This window comes from Melanerpes formicivorus, unplaced genomic scaffold (genome assembly GCF_026170545.1).
Source record: "Melanerpes formicivorus ecotype bairdi unplaced genomic scaffold, bMelFor1.0.p_v2 SCAF_5, whole genome shotgun sequence".
NCBI lineage: Eukaryota > Metazoa > Chordata > Aves > Piciformes > Picidae > Melanerpes > Melanerpes formicivorus.
The window spans coordinates 29,794,025-29,809,952 of record NW_027142357.1 but is presented as its reverse complement, the minus strand read 5'-3'; the positions used below and the strand labels follow the sequence as shown (position 1 = coordinate 29,809,952).

At 43.1% G+C, this 15,928-nt stretch overlaps 1 protein-coding gene across 1 annotated transcript in view; it reads left to right on the top strand.

Moving 5' to 3' along the window:
- The first annotated feature begins 3,031 nt into the window (after positions 1 to 3,031).
- The window catches only part of CLASP1 (cytoplasmic linker associated protein 1), a 174,559-nt gene continuing 161,662 nt past the window's right edge, over positions 3,032 to 15,928 (top strand). Inside the window, exons 1-2 of the mRNA XM_068138978.1 lie at positions 3,032 to 3,144; positions 6,005 to 6,479. Of these exons, the coding sequence (XP_067995079.1) occupies positions 6,285 to 6,479 (195 nt within the window). The 5' untranslated portion in view covers positions 3,032 to 3,144; positions 6,005 to 6,284. The remainder of the gene's footprint in view (positions 3,145 to 6,004; positions 6,480 to 15,928) is intronic.

The window sequence follows — 15,928 nt, the reverse complement described above, 5'->3', positions numbered from 1 at the left end:
AGATGTGGTTCTTCTGAAGGTGAACTCACAGCAGTAAGTTTTACAAATGGTTCCTTAGTGTGCTGAGTGCTGTGGGAAGAGGAAGAAACCCTCCATTTAAGACCTAGTCATGTTTCAAGCAGGGAAGCTGCATCCAGATGGGCAGCGTTTAGCTTATCTAGCACAAATGCTAGAGGTGTGGTGGCTACTCTGATGACAGTTAAAGTTACTGTTTGGGGGGTGTGGAAGGAGTCTCTGCATGGGCTGTCCTGCCAACTAATTAGAAAAGCATGAGTTGTCAGGCTGGAAATCTGAGATAACAATCTTTGGATTAGGTAGGCTCAACTACAAGGCAGCACTAATTACTGATTTAAAACAATCACAGTGATTGTGCAACATCGGTCATGAAGGAAACATTATTACCTACTTATGAAGACAAGTGAAGAAGAGGGAGAGCCCATCTGTCAGTTGCTGGGTGGGTGTCTCCTGCAAACTGCCTTTAGCTCCAGAGAAAAAAAAGTTGCTTTCTTCAAGTAGGACACTTGCCACTTCGTTGTCTCAGAGGGTTTGAAACAACAGAGTATTTTGAGATTAGAAACTGTCAGTACTGCTTGCTTTTTGCACTGCTACTTGCACCTGGAGGGAAGAGTAGGCTTGAATGAGTGAATGTCATGCTTTGTGAAAGTCTGATACCAAATCCCCTCTGAGCAGGGGATGGCTGTACTGGCTGAAGGAAAAAATAGAGAACAACAAGTGGACAGAGGGCTAAAAGTTTCTGCCCTTCCTTCAGAGCTGCAGCTTGACACTGCCTTGCTGGTGAGATCTCCATTTAGCCTTTGCAGTATATCATTTCTCGGTGCTGTTCTGATTGCTCTGAACTTCTTGCCCAAGGGGGCTTGGGTGGCATACCCCATGGTGAAGTATTTACACTGCCCACCTGTGAGTAGTGGTGAGCTACTGAAGCTTTGACACCCGGTAGCTTTTATACTTGAAAAATTGCTGCATTTGGCAAGGGTGGAGATCTCCTGAAGGAAGAGAGGAGCTCTTTGTTGTGGAAACTCAAGGTTCAAACAAATGTCTGTCTAGTATATCTTAAACTAATTTTAAACTGAAGTTTGTACGCAGTTAGGTCCTGAGGCCTGGGAAGGAGGAGGCTTATTGCTACAAGTGTTGCTGCTGTGTTATTTCTGCAACTGCTAAGCTGCAGCTAACAATGTACAAAACCCCCCAAAGACACCAAAGAAGTGGTGTTGTGTTTACAAGCTGTTTACAGCTTAAACTTACTGGCTTGAAGAAGCTACAAGAAGGTGACTAGAAGGGCCTGGTTCATTAAGTGACACTAGCACTTGGCTGCAGTGATTGTGAGTAGCAGAAATGTTTTGTCCCTCTGCAAGCTTGTGTCTCAAGTGAGCGGTGTTAGAGCAGTTGATTGGGGAGGTTGTGGACTGCACTGATTTGTTGACAAAAGAAGATGATGGTGAAACATGACAAAGATGATAACCTGATGATGGGTAGAAGACAGTGAGACATAATTTTTAAGGTCAAATATCTGTGTTGGAAGAGCTTCCAAGTATAGACAAGCCCCCAGGGGAGCAGCATTGTGTTCTTTACATGCTTCATATTTCCTTCTTCGTTGCAAGAGGAAGATTTAAAATTTCCTGTGAAGTTACCCTAAGATTAAGCCTTACTTGAGAAATGTAGTTTCATTTAGTCCAGGGTCAGTGGGCTTCTCCTAAGCACTTTAAGTTCATTGGCTTATGTGTAGCTAGTTTACTGTTGCCTCAGCAATTGAAATGACAACTGTTTCCTTATTCCTGTTTGGATTGACTCGTTCAACGTGCTGAGCCAGGTGCTTTGCTGTGCATTGTACCAGCTTTCATGATGTTATGGTGGCAGTATCTGGGATGAGTAACTTAGTGCTGTTCAGTTTTTATCAGCTTTCTCCTTTAATCGTTTCAAACTCCAAGCTGGCATTGAACTTAAACCTCTCCAGTGGCTTTTTTGCTGCACAGCTTTTAATGGAAAATTTTGATGTTACTGGCAGAGGCTTTGACTAAGCATTAAGTTTTGATGCCTTATTAGTGAAAGAGGGAACTTTTATTTTTACAGTGACAGGTGTGGTGGTGAGAATAGTGTTGGTTTGTTGTGAAGGGAGGAGACAATTCTGTGTTTCAGTTGTTGGTTTTGGTGGATTGTCTTGTCTACATGTTGATGTTGTCAGATATAGCCTGGCCTGTCTCCCTGAACGCAAGCTACAAGCCTACTAGGAGGATGGAAGAAAACCTTTCCTTTGGAGCCTCTATTTGCAGTCCTTTTCAAAACTTGGAAAACTTCCAAACACAGGGCCTGTCACTGAGTTGTTAGTTTTGACTTCTGTACGACTGTGCTTCTGTAGGAAGAGGTTGTACTTGAAATCCTAGTCCTGAATTGTTCATATCTTCTAACATTGGCTGGTGAAAATCCGTGATGTGTAAGTTCTGCAGGAGCAGAAGTAGACTGCTGGGGCTGAGACTATGGATTGTTGTTTTCCAGAGTTAGTGGGGAGCATCTGCCTAGTTGATTTCAAACTTGATGGGATATAGCAGCCATAAAGCTTTGTTGCCTAGGAGGTTTGTATTTTGATAGCTTGGGTCTTGGTTTTTCCAGATGGTGGAGGTTTCTTCCCCACCTCCTCCTGTGAGGAAGAAGAAGGGAATCAACAGACTTCCTAAGATGTGAAAAAGATTTTTCTTTTTTATCTGGAAGTGCAACTTAAACACCTGTTGGCTGGCAGATGCAAGCCAGCTTGAGAGTTTCCTTTTGGCTTGTTGTTTTCCCTAGGATTGAAAGGTATTTTTAGCTCTTCTCCCCTGTATGCATTTGATGATGGTGTCATAATCCTCAAATCATGATACAAATCTGTAGTGCACCATAATTTTTATCCTGTGCCTTCCTTCACATGTTTTGAAAATGAGGAACTTGGAGACAAATCTGTTTATCTTGGTTTGCTTAAAAGATTGTTTCTGTGCTTGTAGGTAGAGACTTGCAAACTCTTAAATGAAAACCACATAGAAGGAAGACTTGAGACTTTGAATTTTCTTTTCTCATGGCAGTATGGCCAGCTAAGTCTCTTGGATGTGTTTGGACTTGTTTATCTGTGAAGTTAATAAAAACTGTCTATCTGTGGTAAGTAACAGTCATTCACACTCCCCTGTCATCTGAATTTTCAAGTTTAAGCAAGTTCCAAATTTCCATTTTAAAAGCAATTAGGGGACTTTCTTAACTGTGTTCTGTCCAGTTTAACAGAAGAGCCCCTTTCTGAACATGTGTGTAGCTTCAGAGTCCAGAAGCAAACCACGTGGCTAACTTGATAGGTTTCAGCTAGAACACGGTAGCTTCTAAATCCTGCTTGCCTGCTCCTTTCCCAGTTGCTCTCTGCTACCGAGGTATCCAGTGAATTGCAGCCCTACTGTGTCAAGACCCTTCTGTTAGATACTTAGACTCCTATCTGTAATAGTCTCTTGCATAACTGGAGTGCCTGCAGAAAGAAGCAGGACCAACCCATGCTAGAGGGCAGGACAGGAGTCAATATTCAAAGATACAGACAGGGAGACTTGAAAGAAAACTTCATCTATGCTTTTGTAATTGCATGAAGTGGCCCATTTGTTTTTTTTTGCCTGGGCTGCCATGGGTAACTGAGGGTTGGAAAGATCAGAGCACTGTTTTCAGAGCTGAGGCTAAACTGAAGCAGGTCAAAACCAACTTCAGCAATAAGAAAAGACATGGCTTGGTTCTGTTTTGGAACCTGTGTCTATTGTAGAAAGGAAAAAAATCATTGCTCTAACAGTATTGATTAGGTTATTGTTGGCAATTTTAGAACTTGAAGTCAAATCACCTTTGAAGCGACTTGAAGTGAGATGGTGAGAGTTGGAACTGTGCAAATAACCTAGACTGAGTTGGGGTAGTGATCACAAGCAGTAAGCTGTCATGGTGCTAACTTAAAGCCCTAGGTGCTGCGTGCATAGTTGCAGCTAATCCTTCCTTGCTGTTTCGGGGGGTGAGATTTTGGTGAGGAGGGAGTTCAGGCTGCAGGCACAATCCATCTCTTCTGGCTGCTGGTGGGATTTGTCAGGCAATTGGTGAAGTGAGTCTCTGGCTGTGCAGAACCTGTTTGATAGTTGTCAGCCAGCACGGATTTGAACTGACTCCCTGAAACGGAGGGACCTTCTCTCAGGTAACTCCTGCCTGATGAATAAACAGTGCAGCCAGTGTGGGTGGCTGAGACATACCTGGCAACGCTTGTAGGGTTAGGGAAGCTCAAGGCAGGCCTCTGTGCTGCATCTAGATGCTGTGCTTAGTGTGGGTAAGATGTGTCAGTTTTCAAGTCTGGCCAGGGGGGATGGAGATGAGAGATAATGAATCATAGAATGCTTTTAGTTGGAAGGGACATTAAAGATCATCCAGTTCCAGCTGCTTGCTAGACCAAGTTGCTGAAGGCCCTTTCTAGCTTGACTTTGAACATTTCTGGGGTTGGAGCCTTCATAACTTCTCAGGGCCTCAATAACTTCTCACCACCCTCATAGTGAAGAATTTCTTCCTAATGTCTGATCTAAATCAGCTTCTTCCAGTTTGAAGCCATCATCCCTCGTTCTGTTACTACATGGTTCTATGATTCTACATGCCTTTGTAACAAAGTCCTTCTCCAACTGTCCTGTAGGCTCCCTTGAAATACTGGAAGACTGCAAGGTCTCTGTGGAACCTTCTCTTCTCTAGAAAGGCTGAAATAGTTTGCTGTGTGAGATGTGCTTTTGTTTCCAGGCTAAGGTTCTTGTCTGCATCTCATCTGCTGTCAGATCCACTTTGTTTTATTAAGACTTTTGTCTTTACTTGCTCAAACAGAAGGTATTTGGATTTGCTTCTCCAGTGCTTCCAATTAGTGAACTTGTGCCTCCAGCTTCCTTCCAGTTGTTTATTCAACCAGATGTCTGCTCCACAGCCTCTTCCCTTGCTCTGAGCTTGACCTGCTTTCCTCATGCTAGTGGAAAAAGTAGGGCAGATTTCTAGCTTTGGGTATTATTAGATAGGAAACAAAAAGGCACTCTTGGTTCTTATCACCCACCTCCTAAAAGAGCTAATCTGTGATGAGGAAGTGCTTCAGGAAGCAGTATAGTGATGTTAGGAGCCCAGGTCTGTGGGAGGGATGGAGGGGTAGTCTTGGGGGTCTGTTCTGTGGGTGCCTGGAGGGATTTGTTTGCAGATGGAATGACCAAAATAAAAGCTGGAGCTAGGTCCTTACTGAAGTCTCTGGCCTGGAGAGTTTCTAGGGTTGAGGAACACAGCCAAACAGCAAACATGTAGTTGTGGGTTGTTCTTGTTTAGTTTTTTGTTTTGTCTTGCATGTAAGCCAAAAGTTTACTTCAGAGATGACTCTGTGCCCCTAAGTAGCAGCAAACTTTGGACCTGGTTTTCAGAGCACCACAGGCAAAGTTGGTTGAACTGCCTTTAGACTGCACCAATGCTGTTTCCTGGATGTGTAGTTAGGATGTAACAGAATTCAGCCTGGAAATGGATTGAGCACTTAGTTCTTGAGAACTGCTCATCTTACATTCCTGGAGCCTGGTGTTAGTGCTGTATCTTGCCAGCCAGCTGATGGCATTGATTGCTGAATGCTGACAGTCAAAACAGGATCCAGAGCTCTTCCTGCTTTCACTCATTAAAGTAGATGCATTTTCCTGGTGACCTGCTTAGGGATTTTTGTTCCCACCTTTGTGGGTAGATGGTGGTAACTGCAATAATGTTGGTTACAAATCGGCTGTTACTTAGGCACCGGATTTACTTCTTTACTTGTCATAAAGAATAACCAGAGGTTTTTGTCCTGACCTACCTGGTCTGATTGCTCAAAATAGAACAATGCTGCTCGTACCCAGCATATCACAGCTTTGCAGCTGTGTATGAATAACCTATTTTGTGACATGCTTTCGGTCTTTTTTTTTTTTGCTCCAGTCATAATTTAACCTATAATGCTGTTCTTTTTCATTTCTTTCAGAATGGACTGCTGAATTGGGGATTATTGCAGACTCAACAGTACAGCACTGCTCATTGCTTCATCTTTTGCTAGTTATTTAAATTGGACTTTTAATATCCTGCCAGCTGCTGGTCACACACACATGGTGCATTGTTGCCATTCTCCGAATTGCATCTTTGAAACCCAGACCCTCAGCAACCTTCATCGAACAAAGCGGCGACCTCCCGCGTACGTTCATAGAGGCATTTTTTGGACCTACTGCCCTCTAGCTTTCTCCTTGGTGCTGTATTTCTAAGACACTATGGAGCCCAGTATGGAGTACTGCTTAGCGCAGGTGCTGCAGAAAGACGTTGGAAAGAGACTTCAAGTTGGCCAGGAGTTGATAGATTATTTCTCAGATAAACAGAAGTCAGCTGATCTTGAACATGATCAGACCATGCTAGATAAAATGGTTGATGGACTGGCCACTTCCTGGGTAAATTCCAGCAATTATAAGGTAAGTCTTTTCAGATGGAATATGATTGCAGTCAGAATTTTCAGTACTACTTGATTTAAGGGGAAGTTGTATAGTAGAAATGACATTGTTCTCTAAGCTGATGATTATGCTGAATCAACCATTCTTATCCCATTTCTTGGTAGCCAATACATGATATTGAGGACTCAAGGTACTAAGAATTTGCTAACTGGAGTTTTAATAAGTGGGTTTACATTTAGTCTTCATGCGTTGTGATATCCTGGTTTCTTTGTGTACCTTGCTAGCTGGTGGCATGCTTGATTGTTGCAGTAGTTGGCAATGTCGATTATTTCCTACCCTATTAAAAGGGTTTATAAAACTCCAAAACTCTGCATTAGTTCAGGACATGTGTGTGTATATATGTTCTGTTGAATGTGACAGCCTTGTAATGATTTGGTAGGAGATGGAGCTCTACTGCCTTGTTACCCACCTCATGTTGCTTCATCTCCTTTCAGGTCTCAGTGAGGAAGTCCTGCTACTTATGTATGGTGGGAGTTGGGAGGGATTCTCAACTGTGTCTTGGAAACTCCTGTCTTGGTCCCTTCTAATAGGTTACTTAAAAATGTTAGATGTTACCTGATGCTTTGTTCTATTCTGATAAATCCAGAAAAATCTGAGAGTTAAAGTTCTTACAGAGCTGAGCCTGAAGATAACTGAGAGTTGCATTGGAGTTTTTTTCCTGTGTAAGTGAAGGAGGCACTAGCTCTATAGGTTGCAAGTGCTCTGGAGCTCAACAAACTCAGATTAATTTAAACTATTTTTAACAGAAATTTTGACTGAGAAGCCATTGCAAGATTGCAGTGTATTGGTCAATGTGTTCTGCACAGTTGCATTTCTTTTCCCTGGCAATGAGCATCTGTGGTAGAAACTATTTGACATGTAGGAGCGAAGAAAGGCACAAACCGAACAAGCCACCAAAGTCAATACAGCCTTAATAGAGGATCTGTTCTGGGGGAGCACATGAAGAAATCTTAGTTTGCTGTTGTGAATAAGCAGCACATGTATAATTGTCTGAGGGCATTGCATGTTCTTATTCCCTCTTTTCTTGCTAACTGGGTTTCTTTTACAGACTTCGTGGTTCTCGGTGGGAAAGTAACCCAAGTGCAGTAAACATGAAGTTGTTGCCAAGTGTGCTATTTGCATGGGTTTGATGAAGTGCTGTGGATTGCAGAGCTGTGCAGTGCTTTGCAGTTCCAGCATCGCACTTAGTTTGCAGAATTTCTTTTAGGGTAATTTGTTCTCTTTCCTCCATCCCCTTTCCCAGTCTTTAGTCTGTGGAATTGCACTGAAAATATTCACTGTGGTATTCATTCTCCAGTAACAAACTGGTGGCACTTCTGTGCTGCAGTGACTCTGTTCCAGAACTCATGCTGCTGAGCTGGCTGTTCATTAATGTGTGTTCTATAGATAGCATTTGCTGTCTTTAATAAGTTCTAGTAAGCGTAACCGAGACATCTCTGATGTCTGGAGTGTGCTTTCTTAAAGAATGAGTATAATGGAGGGTGTGAAACCTTGGAGTGAGGCAAGCTGACTGTGTGGAGGTAGTATCCAGCCAAGGCTTAGTGCATTGTCATATGCTTATCTTTTCCTTTTGTTTTAGTGCTTGTATCTGCATTATTGCTGATTTTCTTCTTAGTTGCTTGTGGAGTAGGGCTTTGTCCAGTAGGAGGGAGAGCAGGGTAGCTGGTGTCATCTGATCCAGCTCATGGATTAGTGTAACAACCCCCAGAGTGAAAGGCCAAGCATCATTGTCCTAGAATAGCCATCTGGAGAGCTAAACTGCAGTTGTTTGGTCGTGGTTGAAGAAACCATTATATCTGCAGGCTGTTTCTCTGCTCACCTTGCTCCAATTGAAAAACTATGGACTTAAAGATGGAGATCATCTGTATGATCTGGAACTCCCTAATGCCTATGTGATAGTGTCTGCTCTCAGAATTAGACTAGATTTGGATAACAGACCCATTATCTTGAGAGAGCATCCAGTTGATTCATGGCTCCTGCCTGTCTAGGACTCTTCCAACTATGCACTTGTTATCACTGGGGAAACATCAGAGAGCCAAAGAGGAGTGCTCTTGCTGAGGCAATCTATTTCAGTTCAGGTTAAAAGGAACCACTGTCAATGATGGAACTGCTGTGTCTTTACAAGCTGTGTCCCTTGTTGGCATGCAAGTCTGAGCTATGCAAGCCGTGACCATTGTTGGCATTTTTAGGGTTTTGGTGATGATTATTGTTTTTTTTAATTGTTTCAATTTTAACCTGATGGTTTTTGGTAAAGTCCTCGACCTCAGCACCAGGACTTGAGACAATGCGTTTTCTCTTTGAAGTGATGCAGCAATAAAAATGATGGAGAGTAAGGAGATTCTTCTCTAGGCACAGAGACCTAGCACACATCTGATAAGATTCAGCACTCTGAAACTCTTCTAACAAATGGCCTTCTGACCTAGTCACTGATCCCTGCTTTGTAACAGATGGCTGCCTTAGGTGCAGAAGGCGCTTGGATAGTTCAGGATTGTTACATGAAGCAAGCCACAGAGGTCCAGCATGAGGTCTTTTGCATATCTGTGTTTGTCAGAAGCAGCTTGAACTGTACCTGACAGGAATTGCCTGGCCTCTGTGTTTTCAGCATTACCTAAAGGTGGAATGGTGAAGTGAAAAGGTGAATTCTCTTTGAGAGCTCTTACTCTTCTCTGAAACTCAGCTACTTGGGGCAGGCAGCTTGTGTTTGCATGGGCACTAGGAGCTGAATTGGGCTAGGGAGGGTCTTGCGGGATGCTGCAGACCAAAGAGTAATCCTGCCTTTGTTCTGTTGCTTCATGTGCTTTGTTTGCTTGGTCTGTGCTGTTTCAGGATAGGGGTCCTACTAGACACCAACTGAAAAATGCAGTTATTTTGCACAGCTTCCCCTAAACAATAAGTAAGGTCTGCATTGAGGTGTGTCTTGAGATATGAGACAAAACAATGCAGCAGTGTCAGCATTTTCTCTCAGCTTCACAAACCTATAGCAAGAGAGCTGAAATCTCCAGTAATTCCTGGGTGGACAATCTCACATTGAGCTGCTTGTGGCAGTGTTTAATAATGCTGCTGTGAAGTACTCAGCAACTCTTGACTTGCTGTGCCTGATGTGCTTTTCTCAATACACAGGCTATGGTGTGCTGTTGATCCTTCATTTTGAGGTGTAAGACAAAGGAATATATTCAGCCTATAATTTCTAATGGTGAGCTGAGGGTGTTGGACAGTGACCACCACCTCTTGCCTGCTTTTCCACAACAGTTGTGTATTGTTCCATTGCTCACATCTAGCAGTGGGGTTGAGATCTCTTCCCTGTGATGTGTATGGGCTGTGCTGTTGAGGTTTACAGTGAAAGTAGCCCTTGGCATTGCTGGTTTGTTTTTGACTAGTAACACCCAAGAATGAACTCAGCTTGCTGATGGTGATGAAGCCTTCAAGCAGATCAGGCTCCATCAAATTTGACAGGTTCTATTATGGGTTTCATATTGCAGAGTGGTAAGGTAGGTGTGTTTGAAGTGAAACTGGGTGGGACTTGGCAGTAAGAAACTAGATAGAACTTTTGGAGCTTTTTAAATCAGCTTTGGCAAGTAGTTTTTTGTTTGGTGCTGCATGACTCTCACTGCACAGGCTCGCTTGCCAAGGAGTGTGTCTCATCTTTGCACATGACGATCCTTTTGCCCTATTGTGCCTTGATTTGTGTGGGGCTCTGTGTCCAGCAGCTTGTACAAGACTGGGCTTTGCTTGTGAAAGGGGATTTAGGAGCTGATATGGTCAACAGACTGGTGGCTGAGGACACTTCCACTTTCCAATGAGTGCTGGTAGGCCCAGTGTTGTCAGTGTGAGAGGTATACAGGACTGTGTCCTGAGGTTCATGTGTACACAACTTTGGATATTATTTGTTTAGCCTCGAGTTGATTTTGTTACTTACAGAGAGATCACACTATTTAGTCAATTGTATGGGGAGATCTTTTTTTTTCAATATGATGAAATATTGTAGGGAAATTTTATTTTCCCAGACAAAACTCCTAATAACATTAGAGAAAGCAGCCTTCCATTCTGCTCTGTTTCTGAATATCAAGTGTTACAAGAGCATGCTTCACTGAGCTGAAGAGAAATAAAACTTGCACACAAATTAGCTGGCTTTCTTAAACTGTGTATTGGAGAAATTTTTTTGGCCTTGCTAATTGAGGGGTAGAACAGATGGCTCAGGCTTAGTTTAAAGTGGCATCCATTAGAGTTACTTAAGCTGATGAATGGTTGTTCAGTGTAAGCATACATTTGTTCTTTATACCCTGTTTATTTTGGTTGAAATTCTGTGGAAGGACTCCTGATTTAAGAAATAATTATCATGCGTGGTTCTGGCTTGATATGATAATTTTGTGTGTCTCTCTGAGTATTTAATGCACAGGGGGGGAAAAAAAGACTTCACCATCTGGGCAAGAAAAATAGATATTTGTAAAGGGTTTCTAAGCAGCTGCTGGTAGCTGGAGAGTTTTGTATTGCTGGGGATACATTAGGATCAGTAATACATACATTCATTTAGCAGTTTCATCCTTGAAAAACTTTAAATCTGTAATGGCTGATAAAATTTTATTTATCTTCAAGATATGAGAGAGGTAGACTATGGAGGAAGAGTAATCTTGGGATCTGGATCATGAGTAGAGCCTATTTAGAATAGAATAGAATAAACCAGGTTGGAAGAGACCTTCAAGATCATCGTGTCCAACCTATCATCCAACACCACCTAATTAACTACACCATGCAACCAAGCACCCTATCAAGTCTCCTCCTGAGCACCTCCAGTGATGGTGACTCCACCACCTCCTTGGGCAGCCCATTCCAATAGGCAGTCACTCTTTCTGTGTAAAACTTCCTCCTAACCTCCAGCCTAAACCTCCCCTGGTGCAGCCTGAGACTGTGTCCTCTTGTTCTGGTACTGATTGCCTGGGAGAAGAGACCAACCTCTGCCTGTCTACCACCCCCTTTCAGGTAGTTGTAGAGAGCAATAAGGTCACCCCTGAGCCTCCTCTTCTCCAGGCTAAGCAACCCCAGCTCCCTCAGCCTCTTCTCACAGGGCTTGTGTTCCAAGCCCCTCACCAAATCTGTTGCTCTTCTCTGGACTTGCATATATCCATATTACAAAAGCTATCTTGGCAAAGACTGCCTCTGACAACTCCCCTCAAGGGGACGAGAGCTATCTTAGGAAGTGCTAAGGACTCATTGGGCTTGAGCTGCATTTTAGCAGAGTGTATCCAGTCCTTAATTTTTAGGCTCCTGTGCTGGTATGCTCACAGGAGGTGGGTTTTCCTGCCTTCAGATTATGACAGCAGAGCTATGGTTGAGGGATTGTCCAGTATCCTGGAGGCATTGATGTTAATTCCCTGTCTCAACTGATTTTTTTTTTTTTTTTCCTTTGTTTTTTCTTGCCTTCCTCTGGCTGTAGTATCTGGGCTTGCCTTTCCAGTACTTACTGCTCTGTGGTAATTTGATAGGATGATGGTGCAGCTCTTACCTAGTTGGTATCAGCAGTATGGGGAGTGCCATAGAGGGTGCAGTGCAGAATAGGAGGCTTGAAGCAGCTGGGCTAGATCAAATTTAATACTAGATTCAGTCCTTTGTATTCAAGACAGGAAAAAAAAAAGTGACTACTGTAGCAAGTCAGCACTTAAAGAGTTTTCCTGTGGCTCTTTCTTAACACTTAAAAGGTAATACAACTGGTTGCAGCAGGAAGGGTTGTCCTTTTCCGGCTGGGGTGGGAAGAACTGTAGAGAAGTGGTAGTAATACTTTCTAGTTGTTACACATACGCTGTGGATGTGCCAAGGTGGCTGTGTGAAACAAAGATTGGTGAGCCTGAGTGTACCAGGAAGAAGTATCTTTCAGTTGTCTACCATGACTTTGTGAAACCCTATACAAACAGTGACAACCTACAGGACCCCGAGGCAGTGTGAACAGTGGAAACCCACTGTTAAAATAAGCATGACAGAAGTTTGTTTCCATAGTGGCACACACAAGGTGTAAATTGGTATTCCATCTCTTTGGCTAGTAGTGGGTGGTGAGAGTTGAGTAGGAAAGAAGGGATACAAAGTAAATAAATGTCTCCCTTACACGTGTTTTTGGTTCCTAGGTATCCGAGCCCCTGACTCTGCTTTCTGGCCAAGTTTGTATTGCATTCCCCCAGGATTTTAGTGCTGGGACTGGCTCTGGGCAAGAGTGTTTATAGGTATTTTAGGGCTGTTTTCTCATGGGTGCTTAGTAGTGTAGCCACACTGGCAAAGCTAAAGAGGCTGTCTGGGACCAGGAGTCTGGTCAGCACATAAGAGATTGAACCATTGTGGTTACTAAATTGAGAGGATAAAGCTATTCCTTTAATGCTGGTGTAGTGTTTCAGTCGCAGCACTTCAGTGCTTGTTGCTGGGGTTTATTCAGAGGTCTAACACAGTTTGCCAGCTCTCAGGGAAGCCTTGGGTGCCTTGCTTGTTGAGGGTCACAGCTGATACATTGGTGGAAAAGGCAGATTATTGGGGATTTATTTCCACGGGGATAGGGGCGTGCTAATGCCATCATACAGGGCCTCGTTGGGCTTTCTCTGGCATGTGTTGTACAGTTCTAGCTGCCAGTCTGCAAGGAAGGAATTCAAGCTGGAACAGGTGCAGGGAAGGGCTAGTGTGATGTTTAGGGGATTGGAGAGCCTGCCTAACAGAGGAGACTAAAAGTTTGGCTTGTTTAATTTACAGTATGAAGATTGAGAGGGAATATGACTGCTGTCTATAAATACATCAGAGGGGTGAACATCAGGGAGGGGAAAGAACTATTAAATCTAAAGGGCAAGGTTAGCACAAGAACAAATGGGTATAAACTGTGAGTAAATTTAGGCTGAATGTGAGGTGAAAGTTGCCTCCAGCAAGAGCATTGGAAAAGTCTTAGGACTAGATAAGGGCAAGATGTCTGTTTGGTTTTATGATATATCTTGTGAAGATTTTGAGTAGTTTATATACAGCACAACATAACAGGATTATGCACAGTGGCAGGGAAAGTTAACTTTCATTCTTTGGCTGTGTGGTGCAATGGGTACGATACTGTGCCTGAAACTGCTGTAACACTTAGATTAAGCACAAGCATTTTTAAAAGCATACTGATTTTGGTCCTCAGAAATCCCAAAGTGACTTACAGAGGTTGTTCATGCTGTGCCTGAAGATTATGTGCCTGTTAGCTCTGAATTAGAATTATCAGTCACTTGTGTGTGATCCGGCTCCCTTTGTGTTTAGTAAGTAGCAGGGTGGGTAAAGGAGACTCTTCGTTTTTCCTGGTGTGGTGACTCCTGCCCTGAGGATCATTGCCTGAACTGGAGGATAGTTGTGGTGGTTTACAAGCATCTTGACGTTTTGCCTGTCTCTAAAAGGCTTAGTGGAGTTCTCTTGTCCTCTTGATGTTGAAAGAAATTTGTCAGCCTCCACATTCCCCCCGCCAAAACCAGCCTGCTGGCTTCTCAGCTAAGAAGTATTCACATTCTTCCATGTTGTCTTTGTGGGATATTACTTGAAGTCGTCTTGAAAGCTGTTCTTGTCTCACCCTTTGAACTTCATCATGAAAAATGATCTACTGACATGGGATCTAGATGCCTCTGACTTTGTCTAGTTTTAATTAAGTCATCCTGTAAGCAGAGCAGCTTGGTGAAGCCTCATTTCCTTTGGCTTTTTTTCTATGTAGATTTGCTGGTGTCTAATAGTGTGGTTTTCCTCATGTTGATGTCTCTTCCAATGGAACCTCTTGTGCTTGGTTACTGTATCTGTAGGAGCATAGTATCTCTGGGAATCTTTGTTTTTTCCTCTACCACTTTAAATTGAAGTTTACTAAAATTATTCATAGAATTCAGAAGTTAGGTGGAGAGGGAAGAATGTATGAATGATAGACAAACAGTGATCTCTTCCTTAAAACAGGACTGGAGAATACCTGCTATTTAGTAATCAAAACACCTTTTAAAGCCTTTTAGTATATTTTAATCACTAAATGCATTAATGTTAGTCTTTGGAGGACCAGCACATTAGACTACAATGTCTGGTGCAGTAATGATTTCTGTTTCAGATATGTGATTCTGTCTGTGTCAGCCCTCCTTCTGCAGCAGTTGCATTTTGAGACTGAAAGGCAAGATTTCCTGTGTGGTAGGATGAGCTCATAGGATCACAGAGTAATTCAGGTCACAAGGATCCTTAGACCCATCTATTTCCATCCACCATATAATTGTTTGCAGCCTGGGCCATAAAATTTGTTTCTTCTTTGTTTTCTAACAGAGTTTCTCAGCACATAAGTGTTGCAGTGTCTGTGTGAATTAACTCCCACGTTAATGCTTTTGGGATGCCAATGATGACAGTGTAGCAGTTTGGGTTTATCTTGGGTGAACTGACTCTTAAGATGAGCCACCCAAGGAACCAGTGACTAGTTGAGGCTTGGTGTAGTTCGATTTATCCTGCTGCTAGGCTTGCTTTGGATGTCAGTGTTTCTGGTGACCAGACTGTGTTATGCATGTGACTGCATAAAGCTACCTTGAGTATTTGTATTCCATATGTTGTCTGCTCTGTGGCCATGTCATTAAGTGCCAGAGGGAAGGTGTGGAACACAGTGGAGACATGTAGTCTCTGATTTTTTCCAAGTCAACATTACCTCCCACAAATTGTTCATTGCTTTCTTCTGAGATCGGATCTCTTTTTTTAACTAGACAAAACCTGCTGTGTTCCTCATTTGGTGTTGCTTTTGTGCCAAATATGAAACTTTAAAACAAAGCAACATTTGAGTATTCAAAAATCAGAGCAGAGAGTCCCAGTTATCAGAGCGTGGAAAGCAAGACAATTTTTATAGTGCTGATGGGAGTTTAGCCAGAGGAAAGAACGTGTGAGAATTACTTGTTTTCATGCCTAGTAATGCTTTTTCTCAATCTCCAAAAGTAGCTTTCAAGAGAGAAGTTTGTGGGAACAATGAAAAATCAGGTAGCAGATCCCCATTCTGGTATAATCTTTTTTTGGTAGCTGGCCCAGTCATTGCATTGAGGCCACACCTCAAGTACTGTGTCTAGTTCTGGGCCCCTCAGTTTAAGAAGGACATTGAGACACTTGAACATGTCCAGAGAAGGGCAGCAAGGCTGATGAGAGGCCTTGAGCACAAGCCCTTTGAGGAGAGGCTGAGGGAGCTGGGATTGCTTAGCCTGGAGAAGAGGAGGCTCAGGGGTGACCTCATTGCTCTCTACAACTACCTGAAAGGTGATTGTAGCCAGGAAGGGGTTGGTCTCTTCTTCCAGGCAACCAGCACCAGAACAAGGGGACACAGTCTCAAGCTGTGCCAGGGGAAGTTTAGGCTCGAGGTGAGGAGAAAGCTCTTCAGAAGAGAGTCATTGGTCATTGGAATGTGCTGCCCAGGGAGGTGGTGGAGT